Source organism: Homalodisca vitripennis, chromosome 1 (genome assembly GCF_021130785.1).
Source record: "Homalodisca vitripennis isolate AUS2020 chromosome 1, UT_GWSS_2.1, whole genome shotgun sequence".
In the NCBI taxonomy this organism is placed as follows: Eukaryota; Metazoa; Arthropoda; class Insecta; order Hemiptera; family Cicadellidae; genus Homalodisca; species Homalodisca vitripennis.
In genome coordinates, this window is record NC_060207.1 from 124,342,202 (window position 1) to 124,353,365 (window position 11,164).

Consider the following 11,164-nt stretch of genomic DNA (forward strand, 5'->3'; position numbering starts at 1 on the left):
CGGTAATTTTTGTGTGTTCAGAAATTACATAAACAACTGCAATCGGAAATGAATGTGAACGTCCAAGTTTAAAAATTAGTAATGATATATTTCAAGTAACTGTAGAATGGTTTATGGCATAATATGAAACCTTGGATCTTTATCTTGAAATTTGTATGTTAAACTTGCATAAATTAAAAATAAATTTGCTGTGAGATATCATATTGCAACATATTTAATGCGTTGAAAATAGCTTAGTGCCATTTGAAAAATGTTCTTAATGTGTCAATAATCACTTAAAACCAGTTGCAGGGTTAAGGGACTGAACCACCTAAAACCAGAATGCCTCAAGAAAAAAATCCAGTAAGTTGTATTTTTTTGAATTTAAGAGGCATTCTGAAATTTGTAGTTCAGTCCCTTAAATTGGTATAACAATCTTTTCAATCGCAATGAAGATCTTGAATCTTGTAGCCCATGAACCAAAAAATCAACTTGTTAAATTACACACACACACACGCACACACACACACACACACACACGCACACACACACACACACACACACACACACACACACACACACACATATTTATTTATAAATTTAATTCAAAAATTGAAAGTACAAGGGTTAATCCATTTCAAGTGCCCCAGAAAAAACTTATTTGGTTGCTTCAAGATTTTTTAATTTTTTATTCTTGAAAGTACAATTTATTGGAAGTGCAAAAATAAAATGATTTTAATTATAAATATTTTTGCAGCCGATGGCGGCCATTTTCCCATTGTTTGAATGCTTATTTCCAGGGATTACTCATAGACCCTTATTAATGTTCAGATCTTTCTGAAGAGATTGGTTTTTATTTTAATGTTCTAGATTGAATAAAAGCTGAGATATTTAATTTAGTGCAGAGCTCTGAAATCCCTGGAAATAAGCGCTCAAACAATGGAAAAATGCCTGCCATCGGCTGAAAAAATTAAAATATTTTATTTTTGTATTTTGTACCACTTGATATGTATTGATCCACAAAAAAATTCGGAATGTCCTAATATCTTGTCTTGCTTCCTTTGACCATGTCTACTAAAAAGCAAACTGATAACAATCCTGTTTCGATGCTATTAAAATTTAATCTAGGTTTTTCTAAAAACATACTGAACAATCCTATTATGTTTATCATTATGGTGGTCTAGAAAACATGAAAGACCAACACATATAACCATCTACTTGGAGCAAATTTGTAAAGGATGCTTATTGATTTGTAGTCAAAAGTATTAAATAAAAATCACAGTTTATTCAAATTTATAAAAATATTTACAATATAAACAGCAGGTTGAAGTTACAGCATTATTTTTTGGCATTGGACTCTGCTATTTCTTTCTCCAGCTGAACGCAGGCTTGTTCTATCTCATAGTTTTTGCTGACCAGTCCCACCCACATCGATTCCAGCTTCTTCAGCTTCTCACCTCCTTGCATCTGCATGTTCTTCCGCTGCCAGTTCATCTCTTGGATCTCCTTCCTTACAAAAAAAAAAAAAACAAACATCTAAATCAATGTCAGAGCACACTGCAATTTCAATATAAGTTTTCTTGATCTACATACACCTAATGTTATGTCTTTGGCATGTTTAGTGCAAGATGTAAATAATCAATTTAAGTCAAAATAAATATATTAAAATCCTAACTAAGTTTATTTTTACACTATATATAATATATAAAAATATTATGTCACTATTAGTACTTTCCAATCATCAGTGAAAAAGTGACTATGACAAACATAGGACATTGCAATAATTTGTGTTTCTTCAATTGCTCCAATGATAATACTCTAATAGTGTCAGTGCATTTAATAGCATATATATATAATTCTTGACTGACAGGTGATTAAAAACACATTTACTACGTAATGATAAAGCAAAAAAGGGAGTTATTAAGACCAGTGGGGCATAGGCTGGAGGAATTTTAAAATAGGAATAGGCTTATATGTTAACCAAGGACCCTAAGAAATTTCAGCACAATAGGTCCAGTAGTTTTTATGTACTCTGCACTAAGCGAAAAGTGAAACTACAAAATTAAGCAACCATCTCTTTCCACAATATGTGTATATGTTAGTACTGTATAACGTGTTATAGTAAATGTGTTAGTTTTTTGAGAGCATATTTGAGTCAACACGCAACATGATTGTTGTGATTCCTGACTTGGAATGGTTTCTTTATTTTTAACCTAGATTGTAGTTGCGTTTGTTAAATTAGTAAGGGAACAAATTTTAGATCTCAAAACATTATGTTACTCTTTTTTGTAACTCTTAATGGTAAGTACATGGAATAAACTCCTTCATAAACCTTCATTGTTAAAAACAAACTTTAACCCTTTCCACTCGGATTTTTTTCACTAGTCTGCCCCCTCAGCTCGTATTTATTTTAGCATATTTTCAGTAAAAAACCCATTTTTAGCAAACTGGAAGTCAATAAAGTATATACATTATTATATTGTATAATAATTTTATTTTATTTCTAATTTATATTTTAGAGATATAAAATTTGATAATTACACTAATAAGTTTTATATTTTAGCATGGTATGGTATCGTTCAAAACACTCTGCAGGATGAAGACCAGGATTTTTTGAACAGGTTTTACAATAGTAAAGTGTTTCCTTTCTTCCTCCTGGCACCTTTCTATTGCTACAAACAGCACAGTCTTTAGTTTTTTTTGTTGGATGAGCTGCAAGAAAGTGAGGTTGTTTGTTTAGCCTTTCTTCTTTTTCTACTGATGAAGGACGACCCCGCTTCAAACTCATAGGGTTACGGACATGGCCTACAAGTTCAGTGATAAGGATTTCTCTGAAATTCCTGTGTTGAATTGTTTTTTTCTCCATGGTTTTGTTTATTCGTGTTGAACAAGAGAAAGCTATTTACTATTCCCACTTCCAACATCCAGAAAAATAGCTTTCTCCACTACTTCAGAGATTTACGGGGAAATTTGTAGGAAGCAATATAGTGGTCTGCTTGATCCACGCCACCCATATATTTGTTATACTGACAGATAACTGTTGGCTTTTGTATGTTTATTTGATTATCCTTGCCTTAATTAAGTAATTCAGCAATAACTTCTGAATCAGAAAGAAAAGAGGTACTTGGTATAGACATATCGAGTCACTAATGCGAACACGTCTGAAAATTGGTTAGGAAACGTGACTACAATGACAAAGCAAAAATAAATCAGCAGCCGACTAATCGTAGTTCAGCTGTAATTTATTAGTTCCTGAGAATGCCGTGCGATCGCAGCACCAATCGGAAACATCGTAGGCCGGCTAAAAATAAAGTAAAGCTGACGTCACTGCAATGTCGGGATGGCGTCCGACATACGAGCGGAACGGCAAAATAGCAATGTCGGACGACGTCCGACATACGAGCGGAAAGGGTTAAGCAAAGAAATGGCGGTCTTATCTTTTAAAGAGAGGTTTCTTCCAAGCGACCCATGAAAAAAGTTTTTTTTAAATTTGAGTGTTCAAAAGGAACCTGACTACTGCATGTTGTACAGCTGGATTATAAAGGAAATTATGTATGATGCCATTAAACATAAAAAAATCTGCCTGTGCAGAAGAAGAAAGTGGCATTGTCAAATTACAATATGTGTTAGCTGAGACCTTTGATGGGAAGTTGATACCACCATCAGGTAAAAGAAATTGCCTGCAGTATCCTATACTCTCAAAATACCGTGGCAGTACTGACCTTGATCACCAACATGATTGAATCATGATCTTATGTTTACTGAAAACAAAACACAGTGGATGTTAGCAAAATGTTACCTTAGGCCCTGCAGCTGTTTCTGTGCTGACGACACACACTTGACCAGCAGCTCCAGGTAAGAGCGCCATGCCTCACAGCCATACTCCAGCATCAGTTCTAAGTTGCAAATCCTGTATAGAACAGCAATGTTATTTACATGATGTCAGAACCATTAGAGCAGAGCGTCAATGATTTTTACATAACAATCTGGATTCTATTCAACCTGAATAGATTATATGAAGCAAATAGAACTAAGCAAATTGTAAGTAGTAAGTGTTGATTGTTAAAAGTTTCCTGCATAAAGATAGGGGTTGCACACAATTGTGTTTCGTATATGGAGAAGAGTGGCAGAAACCTGAAGGTCACAAGGTCAAATGTACACCTAAGTATATGGCAGTTATGTATAGAAAGCCTCTACCTATGTGTGTCCACTAAGTTTTTGAATTTATTTTCCTTTATACAAACCCTAGTTCCTGATCTAGGGTTTGTATAAAAGATCTTTATACCCTGGTATCTCATTATTTGGTAGATCTTCAGAGCATAAAATCGTAACATATTAATTGATACATACACATAATGCAGGTTACATAATATTCATTACTAAATTCGTCTGCACATGTTATAAATTTAGAACTAGACAACTACAAAAACTCCTAGAACAAGCTATAGTAATACTGATTGACTAGCTCTTTATGTAGTTTTTAAAACTGGTTGTATAAGCAGTTTTAAGTTCTTCAGGAACTGAGAGAGCTTTCAAAAAAACTTCCTACCAGTATAACTTGGTTTAGATTCATATAGTTTTTTTATAGTCTGATTCTGAAAATGTGTTCCTATAATTGTATTGCCTGATATATATATATATATATATATATATATATATATATATATATATATATATATATTTTACTTGTGTAAATTTTGTTGCTGTGTTATTTTTGTTTTATACCTTTTATTATACCTTTTTGAAAACGGCAAAGCCGAAATATTAAAGGAAATTTAAACTAAGAAGTCTAATTTGTTATTATATTATATATATATATATATATATATATATATATATTATATATACACGAGGGGGTACCCAAAAAAAAAAACCGGAATTGTATTGCTGGCAGCGTGTAGTACATATTCCTGCCGCTAGGCGTGTGTCGCGCAACCCATTGCGAGCTCAGTGACCCCAGTTCCGTTGTCCTAGTGCATTCTGTTCGTTCGTAGTGACTGTTTTCGCTAACCCTGTTTTGTTCTTGTCTCGTTTTTTGTCATGGCAAGTTTAAGTGAACAACGTGCAGCTGTGAAATTTTGTTTTTTACTTGGTAAAAATGCTGCAGAAACTATTTTAATTTTGAATACAGCTTACAAAGATGATGCTATGGGGAAAACTCAGGTCTACGAGTGGTTCGCTCGATTTAAAAATGGCGACATGTTGATTGAAGACAAACCTCGTTCTGGACGTCCATCAACCTCTCGAACGGACGAAAATGTTGAGCAAATTCGTGAACTTGTGCTCACCGACCGTCGACAGACAATTGAGGAACTATCAGAGAGTAGTGGGTTAACTTGGAGCTCGGTTCAGCGAATTTTAACAGATTTGACAGAGCGAAAAGACCCGATTTGTGGCAGACTGGAGACTGGTTCTTCCACCACGACAACGCACCGGCACACACAGCCATCTCAGTTAAAAGGCAGTTTTTAGCCAAAAACGGCATGGTTACGCTGCCCCACGCACCTTACTCGCCTGGCCTCGCTCCATGCGACTTTTTTTTATTTCCACACATGAAAAGAGGCTTGAAAGGTCAACGATTTTACAGCGTTGAAGAGGTTAAGAAAAAAACGAAGCTCGAGCTTGCAGCCATTTCTAAAGATGACTACAAAAAATGTTTTGATCAATGGAAATACCGTTGGGACAAGTGTATTAGTTGTAATGGAGATTATTTAGAAGGAGATAAGGTCGTATTGTAAAAAATTTGATAATATAAATTTTTATAAAATAATTCCGGTTTTTTTTGGGTACCCCCTCGTGTATATATATATATATATATATATGATATTGTATTAGATGTAACCAGGTTATGTAGTTTACTTAAAAAAACATTTTAAATGCTAAATTTTAAATATTTATGACAATAATTCTTTGTGATCTTGTACTACAATGTATAAATAAAGAGAGCTTTAAACTTGAAATATTCCCTATAAACTGGACAAATCACCAGAGTCTCACATTCGTGGTCCCAAAAATATTTCGTGAATTGTATTAATTTAGCCTCATAATTGCTGAATATAATGATTTTATAAATCAAATTAACATAACAAGTACTTGATACAACCAGAAATACACACTGTCATAGAAAGCCCATGTAAATAGATTATATTACCTCGTAGCTTGGTGTTCCAGCTGAGCCATGGAGTTCTCTACACACTCATTCCACGCAGCAATGTCAGTCATCTTGCCTGCCGGGGGAGGTGGTAGCTCGTACCTCTTCATGCTTAAGGTGTCCATGGGCAGGCGTTGCTGCATTCTCTCAAACTCGTTTCGCAACAATTCTGTCTGATAACAATACAATAATCATATTATACCTTTTTCCTGCACAGTTTAGTTGTTTTACTGTTGGACCTATTTCTTATCGTATTAACCAAGATTACTAAGGAGGGTAATGATTGGCAAACACACATCTATATAAATTTCTGTATTCTTTTTATTTAGATTTGTATGATTTTATATTTAATTTTCTAAGATTTAGATGTCATTTACTGTTTTGAAATAAAAAATTATGTGCACAATAAGCACACAAAAAATAAACTAAAGGTTTGAAAAATGATAATTAATTTTTAATATGCTTAAATTATATGTAAATCATTACAAACTCGATGACATGGTTAACATTATACAGCAGAGCATCAATAAATCTGAATTAATTGGAACTGGACCTCTTTCGAATTATCAAACTATTCAGAATTTCAAAATGAACTTATAAAAGGTCAGTGGACATCTTCAATGTAAAAACCTGCTAAATCTGCTATAATACACAGTAACAGTGAATAAGAAGTAAGTTATTAGAATAAAATAATTCTGTACTCTAACTTTAATGTGTAGGAATAAAATATTCTTTGGTAAAGTATTACACTCAATAAGTAAGTTATTTTATGAAGAGATTTATTTTACTACAGACCTTATTATGTAATAAATAAATATCTTAACACTTGTTTTGTGAAACACAGAACTGGTTATTAAAAACTAAAAAATGAATATAGATTTGGTTTATAAATTATTACCTCAAAAGCATTCAGGTTGAGAGGTGGAAGATGTTCCAGATAGTTTTTTGTAGGACGATACCTTCTAGTTTCTTCCTCAACCATTGCTAATGCCTGAAACATGAAGTTGTGTACAGATGTGGTATTTTAAGGCTTAAAGTGAACATGGTCTGTTCTTCTCTATTCGTAGAAATTATAACGACCACATTTACTATTTATTCTTATTTAGTACAAAGAGAATAGCATAACAATTCAAAATATGTTGTAGGTACCTTAAATCACTTGTTAATATGTATATATTGGTAAATCTATATTCGTGTACCAAGAAATAGCAGTAACAAAACCATGTACATTTTTAAGTCTTATATTGATTAAAGACTTATCCAGAAAACTTTTATTGAAAAATTGAACATACGTTACTATTAAATGTAAATTTTTGAGATAAATGTATAAAAAATGAATTAAAAAATAATAACCAAATGTTTGAAATTAAAAGAATTAATTCAGTATAATGTAATGACATGCCTTGTAAATAATAAGAGCCATAACCTTCAAAACAAACAATAATTAGGACAGGTAATAGGAAAAATCACATTTAAATAATAAAGAAACCATAACTAAATAAACACAATATTTACAATCTGAAATGTATTTACATTGACGCAGATGATTTAAGTAAATTTTTCAAATTAATTAAATTAATATAGGCTAATTATATCAATGGGTGTAATTATGCAATACTATTTGTTAATATCAATAAAAAACAGGGATCCGCTGTTTGTACTCTACACATTTTGTTTTACTTCATAATCTGAATTTAAATTCTTAACATACTTCTATGCAAGTGGGTAGCAGCCATTGCCTTTGCTATGTAAAATAATATGGTTTGATGACTTTGTAGTATTTTTTAGCTCTCAAGTATTAGTGATGGTTTTTTTGGAACTTTATATTTTATTGTCACAGTTTTTTAATGCTAGTTTTGGTTAGTTTTTTTAAAGTTAATTATCAGTTTTATTTAGACGGAGTCGTATTACAAATAATGTTTAAAATCTGAAAATGTATTTACATTGATACAGATAATTTAATCCTGGAACTCGCCATCATTTTTCTAAAATGGCAGGCACTTTTTGCGGTTTCGTAAGGGTTTTAAAATTTTAATCATTGCTCACCTATTTTTCCAGATACATAAATTTAAAAAAATGTAAATGTTTTTAGAAATAAATTTAATTTCCAACAAAATAATTAAATATTGAATCATTTTAATTTTATTTTTAAAATAAATTTAATGACAGAAAAAAGTAGTGAAAATTAAAATTCTTAATTAAATGTATACCACCATTATAGCCAACATGAAACTTAAAAAAAAATCCAATATATACAAAAGTTTTGTTATATATCTAACTTAAAGGTTATAAAAAATATTTCGGTGAAAGAAGTAATGTTGATACTTTTTAATTATAATAAACACACACACACACACACACACACGCATGCACACGCGTGCGCACACACACACACACACACACACACATATATATATTTCTCCTCATTTGGTCATATAAACAACCCCTACAGTAAATCACTCCATTTCTATTCATAAAAAGGTTAATAAGGAGGGAGGTGGGTGGGACTTTTAAGACAACAAGTAGCCTATTTATAGAAGTTTATGTTATATAACATTTTCTATGGCAAGTTTTTTTTAAAATTTACACAAAAGTAAAAACTATGAAATAAACGTCTAACCTTTTCTACGTAACAATTTTGGTTTCATCCAAAATTACTTATAGCGCTATAGAAAGTACATTTATATAAGCTAACAAAAATGTTCAACAATGTATTTTTATCTTTATTATTTTCAAAGTTAGCAGGATCAAGCACAATAATTCACAAGGCAATGGTTCATCCAAGTCAGATAAAACTTCATTCATATCTACCAAACTAACATTGTTTTATGATTCACTATCTTGTACATTCCTAATGCCGTGCTATTGTTCAAATTAACACTTAATGAGAAATGTATGATATTAGTATTTACTCATTAATAAAAATATTGAACCTATATTAACATGGGCCACTCTGCAGTTTCACACATATGCAATCAATTCACTCAAACCTTGCACAAAGTTTTACATTTATAACTTTATTAATTTATAAAACAATACACAAACATTTATTTATACACACTAAACAATTAAAAACATAAAAGACACAAATAACAACCAATCAATGTTAACAATCATGTAACAACCAAGAAATCAGTATGGGATACACGTTGCTATGCATTTCATCATTGCGTTCGTCTTGTTTCCCTGTATTGGTGGTTTGTTAAATTTTTTAGAATAGAATATATTTATTTTATCCTATATATATAAATTTAATCCCACACGTAAATAAATACCTCAGACTAAACGTGTACTCTTTTGAACTTGTGAAATATTGCGAAGCTTACATAGCTTTTACGTTATACTTAGACTTTTGATGTAAAAAAAAAAAAAACGGTTTTTTGCCATTATTATTGACAAATTTGATGGCAAATAAAGAAGTCTGGAAAAACGCTGATGTCAAGAACGTGTTAATATCGGTTGATTATATCGCTGGGTGTCATTACACAGTATCAATAAATATCGATAAAAAACAGGGGTAGAGTACGATAAGCGGACCCGGTTTTTTTATATCTATATTGACAAACAATATTACTTAATTATAACTTTCGATATAACCAACCGATACTGATTTTTGAACAATAATTAATTATATCAACCATAAACACTTTTTAATATAATAAATGTATTTTCTTTTATAGTAACACACAGTCAAAAACTCGTGGAGGACAGTGAAACGAAGTTAATAAGTGGCATATAAGCCGACCTGCTTGCAGATCATCGCTGTGAGAATTTGTACAGAAGAGAAGTACGATTTTCCAGAGAAGATGCTTCAACAACTTCTTGAAAGCAGTTAATCATTGCTACCCAGGAGAAAACATATAAATAATTACGCATATTTCTATTACTATAAATGTTTTTTTAAGTTATTATCATTTCATCATTATTTAGGCTATGAGTTTTATTCTATTTCCAGTTCTAATTGTTTGTTTGGCCATTAGAGCTCATTTATTATTCATAAGACTATGAATTATGCACTATGCTGCATTATGTTAATTATTTAAATTAAAAATATGATTATATGCCATTGTGACTATAGATATGTTGATATAATTTATAAATGCGTAATCGATAAATGAATATAAAGTATTGATGATTCAACTAATCGGTATAAAACCGGGTCCGCTTATCGTACTCTACCCAAAAAACAGGATTCGCTTATTACTCTACCCAAAAACAGGATTCGCTTCTTATTACTCTACCCATTTTCTTTACTTTGTTATGTGAACTTATTCTCTACCTACTTGTATGCAAGTAGGTAGCGATTATTGCCTTGCTATGTAAAATAATAGTTTCTTGTTCATCCCGTAATCTGCACTTATGGCCGGAGGCATTACTGTCAACTGTTAAACTGTACTAGTTGTCTTTAAAATTTACTGTTTTAGCATTTGCCTTTTTTAAAAAAATCAACAAATTTGTGAAGTCGCTCAAATAAACAAATAGGCTTACACTTTTATGAGATAAAAATATTTTAGGACATTTTGCAACTTAATTGTTTTGAGTTGTATAGTATATATATTAACTTTACAAGCATTTTACATTTAGAAAAAAACAAATTATGTGCAGTGAATGACATACGACTACCTTTTCCTAGCAACTAACTTGTCCTATACTGTAAGCACTTAACCTAGGATAAATTGTAAAAAAAAGAAACATGTTTAGAATATATAGAAATTTCATACTATTTCCTCAATTGAATAATAAACTACACTAATTTCTCCATATAATTGAAAGAAAAACACGATTAATCCAAAAAGGTACTTTAATTTATTACTGCAAAAAACCTAACCTCCAAAACATTAATTTACGGGTACAACTCGGATATGGCGTATTACTACCTTACAGCTTCACGGACTCCAGGTTCATCATAACCTTGATCGATGTAAGGAAGTGCATCAACCACAACTTCTCCTGCCATAATAAATGACTAGCTAAAACTATCAGATTTTTTCAAAACAACGTCCAAAACAATCAAACGATCAAACCATACCACCA

General features: G+C 31.5%; 1 protein-coding gene across 1 annotated transcript; it reads right to left on the minus strand.

Annotated features, from left to right (window-relative positions):
- Positions 1 to 1,302: 1,302 nt before the first annotated feature.
- On the minus strand, positions 1,303 to 11,164 carry LOC124370967 (pre-mRNA-splicing factor SPF27-like). The gene is made up of 5 exons (XM_046829272.1): positions 11,013 to 11,164; positions 7,029 to 7,121; positions 6,131 to 6,303; positions 3,779 to 3,889; positions 1,303 to 1,489 (listed from the first exon to the last, which is right to left on the minus strand). Exons 1-5 carry the CDS (start codon positions 11,085 to 11,087, stop codon positions 1,318 to 1,320), a joined length of 624 nt encoding a protein of 207 aa, XP_046685228.1. The 5' UTR covers positions 11,088 to 11,164; the 3' UTR covers positions 1,303 to 1,317.